The 21,663-nt window shown below is 42.2% G+C and overlaps 1 protein-coding gene across 19 annotated transcripts in view; it reads right to left on the minus strand.

Annotated features, from left to right (window-relative positions):
* LOC122556034 (uncharacterized) overlaps window positions 1-21,663 on the minus strand; it is a 130,015-nt gene that overhangs the window by 97,545 nt on the left and 10,807 nt on the right. For 16 of the 19 annotated variants that reach the window (XM_087993500.1, XM_087993491.1, XM_087993493.1 and 13 more), the window contains exons 2-9: window positions 20,700-20,843; window positions 17,165-17,347; window positions 16,691-16,873; window positions 13,446-13,538; window positions 12,720-12,902; window positions 6,236-6,421; window positions 1,564-1,749; window positions 821-916 (exon numbers count right to left, since the gene is read on the minus strand). In XM_087993500.1, the coding sequence (XP_087849626.1) occupies window positions 821-916; window positions 1,564-1,749; window positions 6,236-6,421; window positions 12,720-12,902; window positions 13,446-13,538; window positions 16,691-16,873; window positions 17,165-17,347; window positions 20,700-20,843 (1,254 nt within the window). The remainder of the gene's footprint in view (window positions 1-820; window positions 917-1,563; window positions 1,750-6,235; window positions 6,422-12,719; window positions 12,903-13,445; window positions 13,539-16,690; window positions 16,874-17,164; window positions 17,348-20,699; window positions 20,844-21,663) is intronic. The other 3 variants (XM_087993489.1, XM_087993494.1, XM_087993505.1) reach the window with 3 other exon arrangements.

Below are 21,663 nucleotides of genomic sequence, written 5' to 3' on the forward strand. Positions count from 1 at the left end.
GAAAACCCAAGAGATCATCCAAACTTAATGATGCTGTTGCAAATACTTTCAACAATCTCCATAAACATTCCCTGGGCACAAGAGGTAAAATCAAACCCAGGTTCCTACAGGAGAGATGTCAGAGAGAGGGAGGATCAGCTTGAACCTTGGGTCCAGCAGCTTCACAACTGACTGTCTGCTAAAACCAAACCAAACCCAAACCAGAGTAAAACTGTCCTGGAAGAACTGGCCATTCCCCTTTCATTCTACAAATGTATTTTTTAATTTAAATTTTAAACCTTCTTCAAGTAGATCAACCCTAGACATTTCAGAATCTGTGATTTTACGACCTCCTGAAAAGAAACAATGAATTTCAATTCAGCAGTCCATCTCTTATCAAATATTACCACTGTCATGAAATGGACCTAGACAGCTAAGCCCTTTCTTCAGGATAACCCATATTCTGGATCGCAATGGTAATTGGAGCTCATAAAATCTAGGATATGAAATATCGTCACATCCTAACTTTTCCATCTGCATGTAGATTTCACTGTACAGACTGATGCTTTTTCAGTTTGTTACATAACTTGAATTTACGCTTGATTGCCTCTACAATAGAACCCTGTTAAAATTACCCAGCCCAAACATTTTAAAATTAAAACATATATTGGCCATTATTTTGCCAAATGTTCTGGAGTCCAGTGTTCAGCTTGATCGAATCCTGACACTGTTTTAGCTCGGCGTGGTGAAACATTTTAAAGTTTACTGCATGCATTGTCCAATTATCAGTACTGTAGGCAAGAAATAGCTTTCATGAGTACAGTTTGATGTTCACAGTTACCTGGTGTTGTGGAACTGACATCACTTGTTGAGGTTGTCATTTTCTGAGTTGTCGATGGTTGAGTGCTGCTCAGTGTAGTTGGAGGGACCTGTGTAACTGAAGATGATGCAGAGGTTTGTGATATATTTGTTAGTTGTTGGAAGGAAGAAAAGCTTTCTGTTGTTATTGCAAAGCTGATGTGGCTATTACAATAAAAAATCATTTTGGACACTTTAACAATGTATAACACAGTTTATTACCACTTCCAAATTTGTAGGAACATCATAACCCAGAACAATCTTAGATATCATTATTTTGGTAGCTTCAACAATACAATCTAAAGAAATTATTGATGCCCGCACGAACTACGTGGTTAAATTTACACTATAAGTGCACATTATTAGAACATAGAACATTACAGCGCAGTATAGGCCCTTCGGCCCTCAATGTTGTGCCGAGCTATTGAACCAATCTGAAGCACATCTCTCCTATACTATTCCATTTTTGTCCGTATGTTCATCCAATCACCATTTAAAGTTGGCAAGCCTACTACTTTGCAGGCAGTACGCTCCATACCCCTACCGCTCTCTGAGAATAGAAACTACCTCTGGCATCTGTCCTATATGTATCACTCCTCAACTTAAAGCTTTGTCTCCTTGTGCTTTGTCTCCTTAAACAAATGTTTAACATTTCTGCAGGAAATCATGTTACAATTGACTTTGTTCCAGTACATGTGCTGTCAAACATCATATAACTTAGCTTACTATTTGCTGTTGTTGGGAGATTGTTCCCTGTTGTTGAGTTTGGTGTGGATTCTGTTGTTGAGTGCTGAGTGGTGTTCTCTGCAGTTGTCACTCCTGGGATGGATGCAGAGGCTGCTGTAGTTGTTAATTGTACAGGTGTAGATGATGTTCCAACCAGAGGAGTTGTGGTCGGACCAGTTGTTACAGCTGTGTAAACAAAACCACATTTCAGTCTTCAAAGAAATTTCCTTCTATACAAATTAAATGACAACATTAAATCTGAGAAATGTTTAAATTTGCAAGTATGGCCACTTCTTGTCCTTCATGTATTGGTGCAGTTAGAAGATTATAGAACCGGATTCTGTCAGCAATGCAAGGGTAAGTGATTTGTCCAGATCTTCGGTCAGCATCAATGCTGGGCCCATTGCCAAATCCAACAAAGATTTCTGCACCCACAGATGTCTACTGGTTCATATGGGTCTTTTAATCCTCAATGCAGTAGAAATGGAGCAATGCAGCCTTTCAAGGTGCACTCAGGGGAGAACAAGAGAAGATGGATAGGAAGAGGACAGGCTCCCATTTCTACAATATTACCAAACATCAGGATTGTCCAATGAGCAAAGATTAAACAGGTTTGGACTTTACTAACTGGAGCTTAAAAATGTGTTGCTGGAAAAGCGCAGAAGGTCAGGCAGCATCAAAGGAGAAGGAGAATCGACATTTCGGGCATTAGCCCTTCTTCAGGAATGAGGAGGGTGTGTCCAGCAGCCTAAGATAAAAGGTAGGGAGGAGGGACTTGTGGGAGGGGCGTTGGGAATGTGATAGGTGGGAGGAGGTTAAGGTGAGGGTGATAGGCCGGAGAGGGGGTGGGGGCGGAGAGGTCGGGAAGAAGATTGCAGGTCAAGAAGGCGGTGCTGAGTCTGAGGGTTGGGACTGAGAAAAGGTGGGGGGAGGGGAAATGAGGAAGCTGGAGAAATCTGTATTCATCCCTTGTGATTGGAGGGTTCCTAGGCGGAAGTTGAGTCGCTCTTCCTCCAGGCATCATGTTGCCATGGTCTGGCGATGAAGGAGGCCAAGGACCTGCGTTTCCTTGGCGAAGTGGGAGGGGGAATTAAAGTGTTCAGCCATGGGGCGCTTGGGTTGGTTGGTGCGGGTGTCCCAGAGGTGTTCTCTGAAACGTTCCGCAAGTAGGCGGCCTGTCTCTCCAATGTATAGGAGGCCACATTGGGTGCAGCGGATGCAGTAAATAATGTGTATGGAGGTGCAGGTGAATTTCTGATGGATATTGAAGGATCCCTTGGGGCCTTGGAGGGAAGTGAGGGGGGAAGTGTGGGTGCAAGTTTTGCATTTTTTGCGGTTGCATGGGAAGGTGCCGGGAGTGGAGGTTGGGTTGGTGGGGGGTGTGGATCTGACAAAGGAGTCGCGGAGGGAGTGGTCTTTCCGGAACGCTGATAGGGGTGGGGAGGGAAATATACCCTTGGTGGTGGGGTCCGTTTGGAGATGGCGGAAATGATGAAGGATGATCCGATGTATCTGGAGGTTGGTGGGGTGGTAGGTGAGGACTAGTTGGGTTCTGTCCTGGTGGTGATTGGAGGGGCTGGGTTCAAGGGCAGAGGAGCGGGAAGTGGAGGAGATGCGGTGGAGAGCATCTGAGGGGCAATTGCGGTCTTTGAAGAAGGAGGCCATCTGGGTTGTTCGGTATTGGAATTGGTCCTCCTGGGAGCAGATGCGGGGAAGGTGAAGGAATTGGGAATATGGAATGGCGTTTTTACAGGGGGCAGGGTGGGAAGAGGTGCAATCTAGGTAGCTGTGGGAGTCAGTCAGTTTATAGTATACATCCGTGTTGAGTCGGTCGTCCGAGATAGAGATGGAGAGGTCTAGGAAGGGGAGGGAGGAGTCTGAGACTCACTGGAGTTTAGAAGAATGAGAGATGATCTCATTGAAACATAGAGTGTTCTTAAGGGGCTTCACAGGGTAAATGCTGAGAGGATGGTTTTCCTCATGGGAGAATCAAGGTTCACAGACATAGTCTCTGAATAAAGGTTGCAAACTTAAGATGGAGTTGAGGAAGAATTTCTTCTCCCAGAGGACAGACTCCTGATCAATATGGGAATCAACTTTTATAAGGAAAAGGCAGGAGAGTGAGCATGAGGAATGTTGGCCTGTCCGTGATTCTAATGAATGGCAGCGCAGGATCCAGGAGCTGACTGGGCTATTCCTGTTCCTATTGCTTATTATCTTATCGTCCAAAGTGTTAATGTAGTTATACGGCCTGAAGCTAACATAACCGGTTGTCTTCCGGATATGTAACAAACTAGTTTTTAAGTTAAGAACGTGGCTTCACCACTTGAAACTAGTTGGCTCCATAGATGAATGTCACAAGATGGGTTTCTGGCATCATGCTAACCCAAAGAAAATCTTAGAAGAAACACGTGCACACATCACATGACACCACTTGGTAATCAGAGTCCTATTCTCTATGGTTGTTGTTATGGCCCAGGTCAGACCCGCTAAGAACATTTCAAGAAATTAGCCCAGATACTAATTTTTCCCTAATTGTTCAGAAGGCATACAGTGGATATGCCAATAGTGATGCAACTAGCCCAATCACTTTGTTTTAAACAAAACAGAAATTACTTGCAAATTTACCAAATGAAACAAAAAAGAGAACAGAACACACAATAACAGAACCTATCTGAAAACCCAACAGATCATCCAAACTTAATGATGCTGTTGCAAATACATTCAACATTCCCCATAAACACTCCCTTGGCACAAGAGGTAAAAATCAAACCCAGGTTCCTACAGGAGAGATGGCAGAGAGAGAGAGGATCAGATAGAAGAGACATTTAACATCATCAACAACACCCTCACAGGCATAAAGTTCACCAAGGAGGAAGAAACCGACAACAAACTCGCATTTCTGGACGTCACAGTAGAAAGAAAGGACAAGGGAGAATTACAAACTTGCGTATTCAGAAAACCGACAAACACTGACCAAATACTTAACTACACCAGCAACCATCCCAACACACACAAACGAAGCTGTATCAGAACACTATTCCAATGAGCCACCTCACACTGCAGCACAGACGAACTTCAAAAAACAGAGGAGAACCACCTATACAATGTATACATGAAGAACGGATACTCAAAAAACAGTGTGCAGATTCCTCAAGAACAAACCACGACAAACAGACCAAACACAGCCAGAAACCCTAAGCACCTTACCATATACAAAAGAAGTTTCAGAAATGACAGCCAGACTACTGAGACCCCTCGGAATCCTAGTAGCACACAAACCCACCAACACTCTCAAACAAAAACTAACAAACTTAAAAGACCCAGTACAACCCATGGACAAAACCAATGTCATCTATAAAATTCCATGCAAGGACTGCCACAAACACTACTTAGGACAAACAGGAAGAAAGTTAGCCACCAGGATACATGAACACCAGCTAGCCACAAAAAAAAAGACATGACCATTCTCCTTCATAGCCCTACACACGGATGAAAAAAACCCACCATTTCGACGGGGACAACACATCTATCCTGGGACAGGCGAAGCAAAAACATGCCAGAGAATTCCTAGAGGCCTGGCACTCCAACCACAACGTCATAAACAAGCACATAGATCTAGATGCCGTCTATCAACCCCTCAGAAAACGAACAGGAAATGACATCACCACAAACCCCAGGAACCCCATCCAGGAGAAAGATATAAATAGAAAGCAGGAGACAACAGCTTCGCTTCACTTGGAGGTCGCCACTGATGATGTTACCTAGCCAGGTAATGAAACATCTGGATATCAAACCTACAGCTTAGCGAGCAAACCTACACCCTAATAAGAAGTATGATCACATCCTAACTTTCCATTTGCATGTAGCTTTCACAGTCCAGACTGATGCTTTTTCAGATTGTAACATAACTTGAATTTATGTTTGAGTGTGTCGACAATAGAACCCTGTTAAAATTTACCCAGCCCAAACATTTTAAAATTAAAACATATATTGGCTATTATTTTGCCCAAAGAAATTGTTGCCATCTTTGGAAGGATCTGGACAATAGTGCTTTGATTCATCTACTCCCTGACATCTGTTTAGCTCACCATGGTGAAATATTTTAAAGTTTAGCACATGCGTTGGATAATTATCAGTACTGTAAGCAAGAAAAGGCTTTCATGAATATGGTTTGATGTTCACAATTAACTGGTGTTGTGGAACTGACATCACTTGTTGAGATTGTCATGTTCTGAGTTGTCGATGGTTGAGTGCTGCTCAGTGTAGTTGGAGGGACCTGTGTAACTGAAGATGATGCAGAGGTTTGTGACATAGTTGGTAGTAGTTGGAAGGAAGAAGAGCTTTGTGTTGTGATTGCAATACTTGATGTGGCTGTTCCAACATAAAAAGAAAAAGAAAAATCCTTATTGGACGCTTTAACACTGTATCATAGAGTGTGTGTACATATTCTGAATTTGTATGAGCTTCATACTTAAGAACAGCTATTTATATCATTATTTTGGGGACTTCAAAATCAATATCTAAAAAAAACTATTGTTGCCCACATGAACTATATGGTTAAATATACACTACAAGAGCACAATATTGTTTGCCATTTCTGCAGGAAATCATGCAGCAATTGACTTTGTTCCAGTGCATGTGCTGTGAAATATCATATAACTTAGCTTACTATTTGCTGTTGTTGGGAGATTGTTCCCTGTTGTTGAGTTTGGTGTGGATTCTGTTGTTGAGTGCTGAGTGGTGTTCTCTGCAGTTGTCACTCCTGGGATGGATGCAGAGGCTGCTGTAGTTGTTAATTGTACAGGTGTAGATGATGTTCCAACCAGAGGAGTTGTGGTCGAACCAGTTGGTACAGCTGTGTAAACAAAATCACATTTCAGTCTTCAAAGAACTTTCCTTCTATACAATTTAAATGACAACATTAAATCTGAGAGATATTTAAATTTGCAAATATGGCATCTTCTTGTCCTTCATGTATTGGTGAAGTTAGAACATAATAGAACTGGATTCTGTCAGTAATGCAAGGGTAAGTGATTTGTCCAGATCTTCAGTCAGCATCAATGCTGGGCCCATTGCCAAATCCAACAAAGATTTCTGCACCCACAGATGTCTACTGGTTCATATGGGTCTTTTAATCCGCAATGCAGTAGAAATGGAGCAATGCAGCCTTTCAAGGTGCACTCAGGGGAGAACAAGAGAAGATGGATAGGAAGAGGACAGGCTCCCTTTTCTACAATATTACCAAACATCGGGATTGTCCAATGAGCAAAGATTAAACAGGTTTGGACTTTACTCACTGGAGTTTAGAAGAATGAGAGATGATCTCATTGAAACATAGAGTGTTCTTAAGGGGCTTCACAGGGTAAATGCTGAGAGGATGGTTTTCCTCATGGGAGAATCTAGGTTCACAGACATAGTCTCTGAATAAATGTTGCAAACTTAAGATGGAGTTGAGGAAGAATTTCTTCACTCAAAGGACAGACTCCTGATCAATAGGGGAATCAACTGTTATAAGGAAATGGCAGGAAAGTGATCATGAGGAATGTTGACCTGGCCGTGATTCTAATGAATGGCAGAGCAAGCTCCAGGAGCTGTCCAGTCTATTCCTGTTCCTATTGCTTATTATCGTATGGTGCAAAGTGTTAATGTAGTTTAGATTCCCTACAGCGTGGAAACAGGCCCTACCGCCCAACAAGTCTGCACCAACCATCCAAAGAGCAACCCACCCAGACCCATTTCCCTCTGACTAATGTACCGAACACGATGGGCAATTTAGCATGGCCAATTCACCTGAACTGCACATCTTTGGACTGTGGGAGGAAACCGGAGCACCCGGAGGAGACCCACGCAGTCACGCGGAGATTGTGCAAACTCCACGCAGGCACTCGCCCAAGGCTGGAATCGAACCTGGGACCCGGGTGCTGTGAGCCAGCAGTACTAACCACTGAGACACCGTGCCACCCACCCAGCTGCAAGCTAACATAACCAGTTATCTTCCTGATATGTATCAAACTAGTTTTTTAACTTAAGAATGTGGCTTCACCACTTGAAACGACTTTGCTCCACAGACTAATGTCACAAGATGGGTTTGTAGTATCAGATTAACCCAAAGAAAATCTTAGAAGAAACATGTGCACACATCACATGACAACATTTGGTAATCAAGATCCTATTCTCAATCGCTGTTGTCATGGACAAGGCCTGACTCGCTCAAAACATTTCAAGAAATTTGCCCAGACCCTAACTTTGCTCTTTTTTTAAGTGGATACTCCAAGAGTGATGCAACTGGCCCAATGAACAATGAATTTCAATCCAGCAGTCCATCTGTTATCAAATATTCCTGCTGTCATGAAATGGACCAAGACAACTTCACCCTTTCTTCAGGATAACATATAATCATGATCACAATGGAAATTGGAGGTCGTAAAATCTAGGATAAGAAATATTACCACATTCTAACTTTTTGATTTATAGAGTCCGAGAGTCATAGAGATGTACAGCATGGAAACAGATGCTTCGGTCCAACCCGTCCATGCCGACCAGGTATCACAACCCAATCTAGTCCCACCTGCCAGCACCCAGCCCATATCCCTCCAAACCCTTCCTATTCATATATCCATCCAAATGCCTCTTAAATGTTGCAATTGTACCAGCCTCCACCACATCCTCTGGCAGCTCATTCCATACACGTACCACCCTCAGCGTGAAAAAGTTGCACCTTAGGTCTCTTTTATAATCTTTCCCCTCTCACCCTAAGCCTATGCCCTCTCGTTCTGGACTCCCCGACCCCAGGGAAAAGACTTTGTCTATTTATCCTATCCATGCCCCTCATAATTTTGTAAACCTCTATAAGGTCACCCCTCAGCCTCAGACATTCCAGGGAAAACAGCCCCACCCTGTTCAGCCTCTCCCTGTAGCTCAGATCCTCCAACCCTGGCGACATCCTTGTAAATCTTTTCTGAACCCTTTCAAATTTCACAACATCTTTCTGATAGGAAGGAGACCAGAAATGCATGCAGTATTCCAACAGTTGCCCAACCAATGTCCTGTACAGCCGCAACATGACCTCCCAACTCCTATACTCAATACTCTGACCAATAATGGAAAGCATACCAAATGCCTTCTTCACTATTCTATCTACCTGCGACTCCACTTTCAAGGAGCTATGAACCTGCACTCCAAGGTCTCTTTGTTCAGCAACACTCCTTAGGACCTTACCATTAAGTGTGTAAGTCCTGCTAAGATTTGCTTTCCCAAAATGCAGCACCTCTCATTTATCTGAATTAAACTCCATCTGCCACTTCTCAGCCCATTGGCTCATCTGGTCCAGATCCTGTTCTAATCTGAGGTAACCCTCTTCGCTGTCTACTACACCTCCAATTTTGGTGTCTTCTGCAAACTTACGAACTGTACCTCTTATGCTCGCATCCAAATCATTTATGTAAATAACAAATAGTAGAGGGCCCAGCACCAATCCTTGTGGCATGCCACTGGTCACAGGCCTCCAGTCTAAAAATCAACCCTCCACCACCACCCTCTGTCTTCTACCTTTGAGCCAGTTCTGTATCCAAATGGCTCGTTCTCCCTGTATTTCATGAGATATAACCCTGCTCATCAGTCTCCCATGGGGACCCTTGTCGAACGCCTTACTGAAGTCCAAATAGATCACATCTACTGCTCTGCCCTCATCAATCCTCTTTGTTACTTCTCTAAAAAATTCAATCAAGTTTGTGAGACATGATTTCCCACGCACAAAGCCATGTTGACTATCTCGAATTAGCCCTTGCCTTTCCAAATACATGTACATCCTGTCCCTCAGGATTCCCTACAACAACTTGCCCGCCACCGAGGTCAGGCTCACCGGTCTATAGTTCCCTGGCTTGTCTTTACCGCCCTTCTTAAACAGTGGCACCACGTTAGCCAACCTCCAGTCTTCTGGCACCCTACCTGTGACTATCGATGATACAAATATCTCAGCAAGAGGCCCAGCAATCACTTCTCTAGCTTCCCACAGAGTTCTCGGGTACACCTGATCAGGTCCTGGGGATTTATCCACCTTTAACCGTTTCAAGACATCCAGCACTTCCTCCTCTGTAATCTGGACATTTTGCAAGATGTCACCATCTTTTTCCCTAGAGTCTATATCTTCCATATCCTTTTCCACAGTAAATACTGATGCAAAATATTCATTTAGTATCTCCCCCATTTTTTGTGGCTCCACACAAAGGCTGCCTTGCTGATCTTTGAGGGGCCCTATTCTCTCCCGAGTTACCCTTTTGTCCTTAATATATTTGTAAAAACCCTTTGGATTCTCCTTAATTCTATTTGCCAAAGCTATCTCATGTCCCTGTTTTGCCCTCCTGATTTCCCTCTTAAGTATACTCCTACTTCCTTTATAGTCTTCTAAAGATTCATTCGATCTATCCTGTCTAACCTGACATATGCTTCCTTCTTTTTCTTAACCAAACCCTCAATTTCTTTTGTCATCCAGCATTCCCTATACCTACCAGCCTTCCCTTTCACCATGACAGGAACATACTTTCTCTGGATTCTTGTTATCTCATTTCTGAAGGCTTCCCATTTTCCAGCCGTCCCTTTACCTGCGAACATCTGCCTCCAATCAGCTTTCGAAAGTTCTTGCCTGATACCATCAAAATTGGCCTTTCTCCAATTTAGAATTTCCACTTTTAGATCTGTTCTATCCTTTTCCATCACTATTTTAAAATGAATAGAATTATGGTCGCTGGCCCCAAAGTGTTCCCCCACTGACACCTCTGTCACCTGCCCTGCCTTATTTCCCAAGAGTAGGTCAAGTTTTGCACCTTCTCTAGTAGGTACATCCACATACTGAATCAGAAAATTGTCTTGTACACACTTAAGAAATTCCTCTCCATCTAACCCTTTAACACTATGGCAGTCCCAGTCGATGTTTGGAAAGTACCCATAACTACCCTATTATTCTTACAGATAGCTGAGATCTCCTTACAAGTTTGTTTCTCAATTTCCCTCTGACTATTGGGGGGGTCTATAATATAATCCCAATAAGGTGATCATCCCTTTCTTATTTCTCAGTTCCACCCAAATAACTTCCCTGGATGTATTTCCAGGAATATTCTCCCTCAGCACAGCTGTAATACTATTCCTTATCAAAAATGCCACTCCCCCTCCTCTCTTGCCTCCCTTCCTATCCTTCCTGTAGCATTTGTATCCTGGAACATTAAGCTGCCAGTCCTGCCCATCCCTGAGCCATGTTTCCGTAATTGCTATGATATCCCAGTTCCATGTTCCTAACCATGCCCTGAGTTCATCTGCCTTCCCTATTAGGCCCCTTGCATTGAAATAAATGCAGTTTAATTTATTAGTCCTACCTTGTTCCTGCCTGCCCTGACTGTTTGACTCACTTCTGTTCTCAGCTGTACCCATCTCAGACTGATCTCTTCCTTCACTATCTCCCTGGGACCCAATCCCCAACTTACTAGTTTAACTCCTCCCAAGCAGTCCTAGCAAATTTCCCTGCCAGTATATTAATCCCCTTCCAATTTAGGTGCAATCCGTCCTTCTTGTACAGGTCACTTATACCCCAAAAGAGATTCCAATGATCCAAAAATGTGAATCCTTCTCCCATACACCAGCTCCTCAGCCATGCATTCATCTGCTCTATCCTCCTATTCCTGCCCTCACTAGCTCGTAGCACTGGGAGTAATCCAGATGTTACTACCCTTGAGGACCTCCTTTTTAAATTTCTGCCTAACTCTCTGTAATCTCCCTTCAGAGTCTCAACCTTTTCCCTTCCAATGTCGTTGGTTCCAATGTGGACAATGACCTCCTGCTGGCCCCTCTCCCCCGTGAGAACATTCTGCACCCTCTCTGAGACATCCTTGATCCTGGCACCAGGGAAACAACACACCATTCTGCTTTTTCTCTGCTGGCCACAGAAACATCTGTCTGTACCTCTGACTACTGAATCCCCTAACACAATTGATCTCTTGGAAGCCAACGTACCCCTTGTTGCATTAGAACCAGTCTCAATACCAGAAACTTGGCTGTTTGTGCTACGTTTCCCAGAGAATCCATCACCCCCTACATTTTCCAAACCAGCATACCTGTTTGAAATGGGTATATCCACAAAAGACTTCTGCATTAGCTGCCTACCTCTCTTACCCTTCCTGGAGTTAACCCATCTATGTGACTGTTTCTGAGACTTTCCCCCCTTCCTATAACTGCCAACCATCACATACTGTTGCTGTTGTACTTGCAGGTTTACCGAATGAAACACAAAGGAGAACAGAACACAGAATAACTTAAACTAGCTGAAAAACCAACAGATCATCCAAACTTAATCACGCTGTTGTAAATACTTTCATCAATCCCCATAAACATTCCCTTGGTACAAGAGGTAAAATCAAACCCAGGTTCCTACAGGAGAGATGTCAGAGAGAGGGAGGATCAGCTTGAACCTTGGGTCCAGCAGCTTCACAACTGACTGTCTGCTAAAACCAAAGCAAACCCAAACCAGAGAAAAACTGAGCTGAAAGAACTGGCCACTCCCCTTTCATTCTACAACGAATTTGTATTTAAACTTTAAAGCTTCTTGAAGTAGATCAACCCCAGACATTTCAGAACCTGTGTCTTTACGACCTCCTGAAAAGAAACAATGAATTTCAATTCAGCAGTCCATCTTTTATCAAATATTACTGCTGTCATGAAATGGACAAAGATAGCTACACCCGTTCTCCGGGATAACATATAATCAGGATCACAATGGAAATTGGAGGTCGCAAAATCGAGGATAAGAACTATCACCACATCCTAACTTTTCCATTTGCATGTAGATTTCACTGTACAGACTTTTGCTTTTTCAGATTATAACATAACTTTAATTTATGCTTGAGTGCATTTACAATAGAACCCTGTTAAAATTTACCCAGCCCAAACATTTTAAAATTAAAACATATATTGGCCATTATTTTGCAAAAAGAAATTGTTGCCATCTTTAGAAGGGTCTGGAGACCAGTGCTTAGCTTGATCTAATCCTGACATTGTTTTAGCTCAGCGTGGTAAAATATTTTAATGTTTACTGCACGCATTGTCCAATTATCAGTACTGTAGGCAAGAAATAGCTTTCATGAATACAGTTTGATGTTCACAGTTACCTGGTGTTGTGGAAGTGACATCACTTGTTGAGATTGTCATTTTCTGAGTTGTCGATGGTTGAGTGCTGCTCAGTGTAGTTGGAGGGACCTGTGTAACTGAAGATGATGCAGAGCTTTGTGATGTATTTGTTAGGAGTTGGAAGGAAGAAGAGCTTTCTGTTGTTATTGCAATACTTGATGTGGCTGTTCCAATAAAAAATCATTTTGGACACTTTAACAATGTATAACACAGTTTTGTTACCATTTCCAAATCTGTTGGAGCGTCATAACCCAGAACAATTTTATATATCATTATACTGGTGGCTTCAACAATACTATCTAAAGAAATTATTGTTGCCCACATGAACTTCCTGGTTAAATATCCACTATAAGTGCACACTATTACAACATAGAACATTACAGCACTGTACTGACCCTTCAGCCCTTGATGTTGCACCGAGCTACTGAACCAACCTGAAGCCTATCTCTCCTACACTACTCCATTATCATCCGTATGTTTATCTAATCACCATGTAACGTTGGCAAGCCGACTATTATTGCAGGCAGTACGCTCCACACCCCTAAAGCTCGCTGAGAAAAGAAACTACCTCAATTTAAAGTTTTGTCTTCTTGTGCTAGCCATCACCATCTGAGGGAAACATTTGTTTCACATTTCTGCAGGAAATCATGTTACAATTGACTTTGTTCCAGTACATGTGCTGTCAAACATCATATAACTTAGCTTACTATTTGCTGTTGTTGGGAGATTGTTCTCTGTTGTTGAGTTTGGTGTGGATTCTCTTGTTGATTGCTGAGTGGCGTTCTCTGCACTTGTCACTCCTGGAATGGATGGAGAGGACCAGTTGTTGAAGCCGTGTAGACAAAATTACATTTAAGTCTTCAAAGATTCTCCCTTTCACACAACTTAAATGACAACATTAAATCTGAGAAATATTTAAGTTTCCAAATACGGCATCTTCTTGTACTTAAGGTATTGCTGTAGTTATAACAAAACAAAGTAGAACTAGTTTTAAGATCTGTCAGAAATGCAAGGGTGAATGAATTCTCTAGATCTTTGGTCAGCATCAATGCTGGGCACATTTCCAAATCCAACAAAGATTTCTGCACCCACACTGGTCTACTATGTCAGATCAGTCTTTTAGTCCAAAATGTAATAGCAATCGCGCAATGCAGCCTTTCATGGGGCACTCAGGGAGAACAAGAGAAGATGGATAGGAAGAGGACAGGCTCCCTTTTCTACAATATTACCAAACGTCGGGATTGTCCGATGAGCAAAGATTAAACAGGTTTGGACTTTACTCACTGGAGTTGAGAACAATCAGGTATACTCTCTGTAACATATAGTGTTCTTAAGGGGCTTGACAGGATAAATGCTGAGAAGTTTTTTTTAAAGGGAGAATCTAGGATCACAGGACATAGTCTCAGAATAAAGATTGCAAACTTAAGACAGAGTTGAGGCAGAATTTCTTCTCTCAGAGCACTCCTTGCTGCAGAGAGGAATGGGAGGAAGAGTCCTTGTTTTTATTTGAGGCTGAGATAGGTTCCTGATGACTAGGGAAATCAAAGCTGATAAGGAAAAGGCAGGAAAGTGAACATGAGGAATGTTGGCCAGTCCACGATTCTAATAAATGGCAGAGCAGGCCCCATGAGCTGACCGGCCTATTCCTGTTCCTATTGCTCATTATCTTATCGTTCAAAGTGTTAATATAGTTAACCAGCCTTAATCTAACATAACCAGTTATTTTCCTGCTATGTAATAAATTGGTTTTTTAACTTAAGAATAAGGCATCACCACTTTAATCTAGTAAGCTCCACAGACTAATGTTACAAGCTGGGTTGGTAGCATCATATCAACCCAAAGAGCATCCTCTTAGAAATAAGTGCACACATCCAATTACAACACTTGGTAATCAGGACCCTATTCTCAATGGCTGTGGGGAAGTTTCTATGTGTACCTCACAGAATGCTTCCCACCATAGGATCTGCATTGCAATAATTCCTTGCTGTAGCATTTTTTCAAATGCATCTGCACATATCTTTCCCGTGCCCACCTCAACACTTGGAATATGAAAGCAGAACCCCCCCTCCCCCCAACATAAGAGGTACACACTATTGCTGACAATTTAAAACCCCAAGAATTTATTCCATGCAAATGTTTAAATAAAATTTTCTATCTGTGGCATTTATACATCATCCTGTTGAAATTGTGTCTTTGTTACCCAGACCTATTCCTTTTAAATCTGTAATTTTTCCTTACATCTTCTTCTGGTTGACTTGGCTCTCCAGATTTAAAAAAAAATCATTTTCCAGAAGACCAAAAGGTCACAAGAAATAGGAACTGGAGGAGGCCGTTCAGTCCCTTCAGCCTGCTCTGCCATCCTATTGAATGGCTGATCCAGCATGCCTCATGTCCACTTTCCTTACAAACCGTTCAAATCCTTTACTGATCAATAAATTGTCAACTCAACCTTAAATATACACAAGCACTCTGCCCCCATGGCTCTCTGTAGCAAGGAATTCTGAAACTGTCCCGATTCTGTAGTCCTGATCTAAATTTCTTTTCGGTTCCTTTCACTGATCAGTGTAACGGTGCCTCATGGTGCCTAATGTCAATGGCAGCGATATTCCTTCTGAGAGGTGCAAATTTTCTTTTACATTCACTTGCCTTCTCTTTCTGGTCTTTGCATTATTTCTTATAAAGGTATTTTTTTCCATTAGGAGTCTATAACTGAATCCCCTTTGCTATGGTCCCTATTTTCTGAGTGTGGATAGATTATCTCTCATTTCCAAGCCCACACTGTTGCCCCAGTGCTTCTTATGAATCTCCTGGTTCTCAAAGAACATCTGTGTGACAACACTAACATAACGTAAATAAAGAGAAGCCTCACCAGTTATTTCCCTCTCAAGGAATGCCGACCAGTTTGACTAACTTGGCAAAAGTTCTTTCTGGCTTTCCGAAATGAGCCTTTGATATAAAGATGGATATTAAAGTTCACTTCTTTGATTTCCCAGTTCATTTGGGAAGCTCCAAGAAATTGCCAAAATGCACATCAGTGAATTTCAATACAGAAGTCCATCGTTTGTCAAATATTACTGCTGTTAGTGGTCAATCCTGGCCTGGATGGAAAGGCTGAACATAGAACATAGAACATAGAAAAATACAGCACAGTACAGGCCCTTTGGCCCTCGATGTTGCGCCGATCCAAGCCCACCTAACCTACACTAGCCCACTATCCTCCATATGCCTATCCAATGCCCGTTTAAATGCCCATAAAGAGGGAGAGTCCACCACTGCTACTGGCAGGGCATTCCATGAACTCACGACTCGCTGAGTAAAGAATCTACCCCTAACATCTGTCCTATACCTACCACCCCTTAATTTAAAGCTATGCCCCCTCGTAATAGCTGACTCCATATGTGGCTGCTGTAGTTATTAATTGTAAAGTTGTAGATAATGTTCCAACAAGAGGAGCTGTGTTAGGAGCAGTTGTTGTAGAAACTGCCATACTGTTGTCATGGACAGCTTCCCCCTTTCATAAGTGCAATATATACTCAGGATCACAATGGAAATTGGAGATCGTAAAGTTGAGGATAAGAAATATCATCACGTCCTAACTTTTCTATTTGTGTGGAGGTTTCACTGTACAGACTGATGCTTCCTTAGCCTGTTCTGTAACAGGACTTGAATTTAGTTTTGAGTGCATCTACAATAGAACCCTGCTAAGACTCAGTCCTGTCAAAATATACCAACTCAAACATTTTGCAATTGCAACATATATTGGCCACCATTTTGTCAAAAGAAATTGTTGTCATCTTTAGAAGGGTCTGGAGTGCTTTGATTGATCTAATCCCTGACATCTTTTTAGCTCACCATAGTGAAATATTTTAAAGTTTAATGCATGCATTGTAGAATTATCAGTACTGTAGTCAAGAAATAGCTTTCATAACTAAGGTTGGATATTCACAATTACCTGGTGCTGTGGAACTGACATCACTTGTTGAGATTGTCATGTTGCGAGTTGTTGATGGTTGAGTGCTGCTCAGTGTAGTTGGTAGCACTGGTGTAACTGAAGGTGATGCAGAGGTTTGTGATGTATTTGTTAGTGGTTGGAAGGAAGAAGAGCTTTCTGTTGTTATTGCAATACTTGATGTGGCTGTTTCAATTAAAAAAAAGAAAAACTCGTGTTGAATGCTTTGACAGTACATAATATAGTGTGCCATATTTTCTGAATCTGTAGGAGCTTCATATTTAAGAACAATTTTATATGTCATTATATTGGTGGCTTCAACAACAGTATCTAAAAACTTATTGTTGCCCACATGAACTATATGGTTAAATATACACTATAAGTGTACACTATTATTTAACATTTCTGCAGGAAATCATGCTGCAATTGACTTTGTTCCAGTGCATGTACTGTCAAACATCATATAACTTAGCTTACTATTTGCTGTTGTTGGGAGATTGTTCCCTGTTTTTGAGTTTGGTGTGGATTCTGTTGTTGAGTGCTGAGTGGTGTTCTCTGCACTTGTCACTCCTGGGATGGATGCAGAGGCTGCTGTAGTTGTTAATTGTACAGGTGTAGATGATGTTCCAACCAGAGGAGTTGTGGTCGGACCAGTTACAGCTGTGTAAACAAAATCACATTTCAGTCTTCAAAGAACTTTCCTTCTTTTCAATTTAAATGACAACATTAAATCTGAGAGATATTTAAATTCCTAAATATGGCATCTTCCAGTACTTAATGCATTATGTGGTACCACCCCAGCTGTAGTTGTAACAGAACAAAATAGAACTGGATTTAAGTTCTGTCAGAAGTGCAGGGCTGAATGAACTGCCCAGATCTTCAGTCAGCATTAATGCACTGCACATTGCCACATCCAACAAAGATTTGTGCACCCAAAGTTGTCCAGTGTTTCAGATGTGTCTGTTAATCCTAAACGCACTAGTAATAGAGCAATGCAGCTTTTCAAGGGGCACATAAGGTCAGAAAAGACATGAAGCTCCCTTTTTGCAATATTACCCAATATAAGTAGGAAATTTTGTGGAGTTCTCAAGTCTTTTAGTGTGTGAGTGACTGGACGGTTGAGTGATGGATGAGTGGCTTGTGAAATGGAGTGGGTAGTCATATCCAGTTGGGATCGGAGGGTAATTGAGTTGGGTTGGAGGGAAGTTAACAGGAAAAAGAGCGGGTCAGTCAGCGAGAAGAAAAAAATAGTCTGGTTGGGGATAAGCATATTGGGTTGGATTTGGAGGCCTTGTTTAAAGAAATGGGTGCTTTGGTCATGTCAGTGGGAGTGAACGAGTAGATTTGTTTCATTGAGGGTTGAATAGGCCAGTTGAAGGTATTTGGATCAGGTCAAGGAGTGGTTAGTCAGGTTGGGTTCAGGAGTTATTTTTATTCATTTGCGGGATGTGGGCATTGCTCTCAGCACAAGCTTTTATTCTGCATGCCAAGTTGCCCTTGAGAAAGTAGTGATGAACTGTATTCTTGAACTGATACAGTGCATTTGCTCCACATACATCCACAATCCCATTTTGGAGATCATTCAAGGATTTTCACCCAGCGACACTGAAGGAACAACAATGTATTTCCAGGTCAACATGATGATTGTCCTGGAGGAGCACTTGCAAGGGTGGTTTTCCCATGGATCTACCGCTCTTGTTCTCCTAGTTGGTACAAGATGGATTTGGAAGGTAGTGTTATAGAGTCACAGAGTCACAGAGATGTACAGCACAGATGTAGACCCTTCGCTCCAACTCGTCCATGCTGACCAGATATCCCAACCCAATCTAGTCCCACCTGCCAGCACCCAGCCCATATCCCTCTAAACTCTTCCTATTCATATACCCATCCAAATGCCTTTTAAATGTTGTAATTGTACCAACCTCCACCACTTCCTCCAGCAGCTCATTCCATACATGTACCACCCTCTGCGTGAAAAAGTTATCCCTTAGATCTCTTTTATATCTTTCCCATCTCACCCTAAACCTATGCTTTCTAGTTCTGACACCTCCACCCCAGGGAAAAGACTTTGTCTATTTACAATATCCATGGCCCTCAGGATTTTTTCAACCTCTATAAGGTCACCATTCAGCCTCTGATGATCCAGGGAAAACAGCCCTAGCCTAGGTTGCATAGGGAGAACCTCTCCCTATAGCTCAAATCCTCCAACCCTGGCAACATCCTTGTAAATCTTTTCTGAACCCTTTCAAGTCTCACAACATCTTTCCGATAGGAAGGAAACCAGAATTGCATGCAATATTCCAACAGTGGCCTAACCAATGTCCTGTACAGCCGCAACATGACCTCCCAACTCCTGCACTCAATACTCTGACCAATAAAGGAAAGCATACCAAACGCCTTCTTCACTATCCTATCTACCTGTGACTCCACTTTCAAGGAGCTATGAACCTGTACTCCAAGGTCTTTTTGTTCAGCAACATTCCCTAGAATCTTACCATTAAGTGTATAAGTCCTGCTAAGATTTGCTTTCCCAAAATGCAGCACTTCACATTTATCTGAATTAAACTCCAGCTGCTACTTTTCAGCCCATTGGCCCATGTGATCAAGATCCCATTGTGATCTGAGGTAAGCTTCTTTGCTGTTCACTACACCTCCAATTTTGGTGTCATCTGCAAACTTACTAACTATACCTCTCATGCTCACATCCAAATCATTTATATAAATGATGAAAATTAGTGGACCCAGCACCGATCCTTGTGCCACTCCACTGGTCAAAGGTCTCCAGTCTGAAAAAAACCCTCCACCACCACCCTCTGTCTTCTACCTTTCAGCCAGTTCTGTATCCAAATGGCTAGTTCTCCCTGTATTCCGTAAGATCTAACCTTGCTCACCCAGTGTCCCATAGGGAACCTTGTTGAACGCCTTACTAAAGTCCATATAGATCACATCTACCACTCTGCCCTCATCATTGAGACATGATTTCCCACGCACAAAGCCATGTTGACTATCCCTAATCAGTCCTTGCCTTTCCAAATACATGTACATCCTGTCCCTCAGGATTCCCTCCAACAACTTGCCCATCACCGACATAAAGCCAGGTCTATAGTTCCCTAGCTTGTCCTTACTACCCTTCTTAAATAGTGGCATCACGTTAGCCAACCTCACCTCACCTGTGACTATCAATGATACAAATATCTGAACAAAAGGCCCAGCAATCACTTCTCTAGCTTCCCACAGAGTTCGAGGGTACACCTGATCAGGTTCTGGGGATTTATCCATTTTTATGCATTTTAAGACTTCCAGCACTTCTTCCTCTGTAATATGGACATTTTTCAAGATGTCACCATCTATTTCCCCACATTCTATATCTTCCATGACCTTTTCCACAGTAAGTACTGATGCAAAATATTTGTTTTGTATCTGCCCCATCTCCTGCAGCTCCACACAAAGGCCGCCTTGCTGTTGTCTTGAATGACGTTGCAAAATCCCCTCAGTGCTCCAGATAACTACCAAATAAGCGGAATCCCTGGTGATCTGCAGTATCACAGGTGAATAAGGGAACCTGTCCCTCGCTGATGTCCAACGCAGTGCATTTTGATATCAAAACGATGGGAGAACACAAAATCATTTAGTTTAGCCGGAAGGAAATGTTTCTGGCCACACATGCTGCTGACCACAGTTTTTCTGAGTTCACCTTTTTAGGATATTGGCATCATGCCAATTTCAATCCTCAAAGACCTCCTGTGATGCATTTACCTGTCCATGCTGCCAGCTTGCTGACACAGGGTATGGCCTGTGTACAGTTCAAAAAGAGGTTTGCTAATCTTAAAATGGCTTTTAATTGCTTTTTTTAAGTGCCTCAGCTCCCTTTACGACATGGCCATGATAGATTTCCTTCTACATTTGTAATCAACCCTGGAAAGATGAAAGAGGGTGTATCCATGTGAGGACCTTGAACTGTTTTTCAATTTTCAACACAAAAAATCTCTTGAAGATAGTTTCTGATTCTTACCAGTTTCTGTTCTGGAGCTAACAGTGGTTGGTGATGATTGAATAATTGGTTGGGTTGTACGTGCTGATTCAGAAGTGAGTTCACCAGTTGCTGTTGTCTTTGCTGTTTGTACAGATGTAGAAGTCTCAGTAGGAGCTGTTGAAGCTGTGTATACAAAATGTAGAGTCATCCTGACAATGTAAGATGACACTAAGTGTTACGTTCAAATATTGTGACATAATATCTGAGTAAATGTGTAATATTGCAATATCCAATCACATCTTCAGCCAGAAGTGTAAAATAGCTGATCCATCTCATGTAGAGTACCCTTGTATCTCAGATATCCGTCACTAATGTGATATCAAGAACATCAGATGACACTAGACAGTGCAATGGTAACATTCATGCTGTAATCCTGAAGGCTTGTACTCCAGAACTATCGTTGCTGCAAGCCAAGCTGTTTCAGGGCCTATACGTGCATCTACTCAAAAATGGGAAGTATTGTCCTATGTACTGTCCACAAAATCACGATCCAATCTGGCAAATTATCTCCCTGACAACTTACACTCAGTGATCAGTAAAATGATGGAAAAGGTTGGTGATAGTTCCATCAGGAAGCACTTGCTCATCCAAATCTGCTCAACACGGCTCAGTTTGGATTCTGATAAGAGCTTGCTCAATGCCTTATTATAGACTTAGTTCCAATATTGTGAAAAGTGATGATTTTCAGTTGAGAGCTCCTCCTCTTCATATCAAGGCTGCATTTTATCTGTTTGACAGCAGGGAGCCTGAACAAAATTGTAATCAGAGGGAATTAGTAGAAACTCTGCACTAATTGGATCACGCTGAGCACAAAGGAAGATGGTGGTGGTTACTGAATGATAATTAATGACAGTCTCAGCTGATTATTCCTTAGAATCAACTTGTGCAGACATATTGTGAGACATCTCAGGCACAGCTAGGACTTGAGCCAAGACCTTCTGGC

This window comes from Chiloscyllium plagiosum, unplaced genomic scaffold (genome assembly GCF_037043375.1).
Source record: "Chiloscyllium plagiosum isolate Xiang-an unplaced genomic scaffold, Cpla_swu_hap1 HiC_scaffold_13, whole genome shotgun sequence".
Classification (NCBI taxonomy): Eukaryota; Metazoa; Chordata; class Chondrichthyes; order Orectolobiformes; family Hemiscylliidae; genus Chiloscyllium; species Chiloscyllium plagiosum.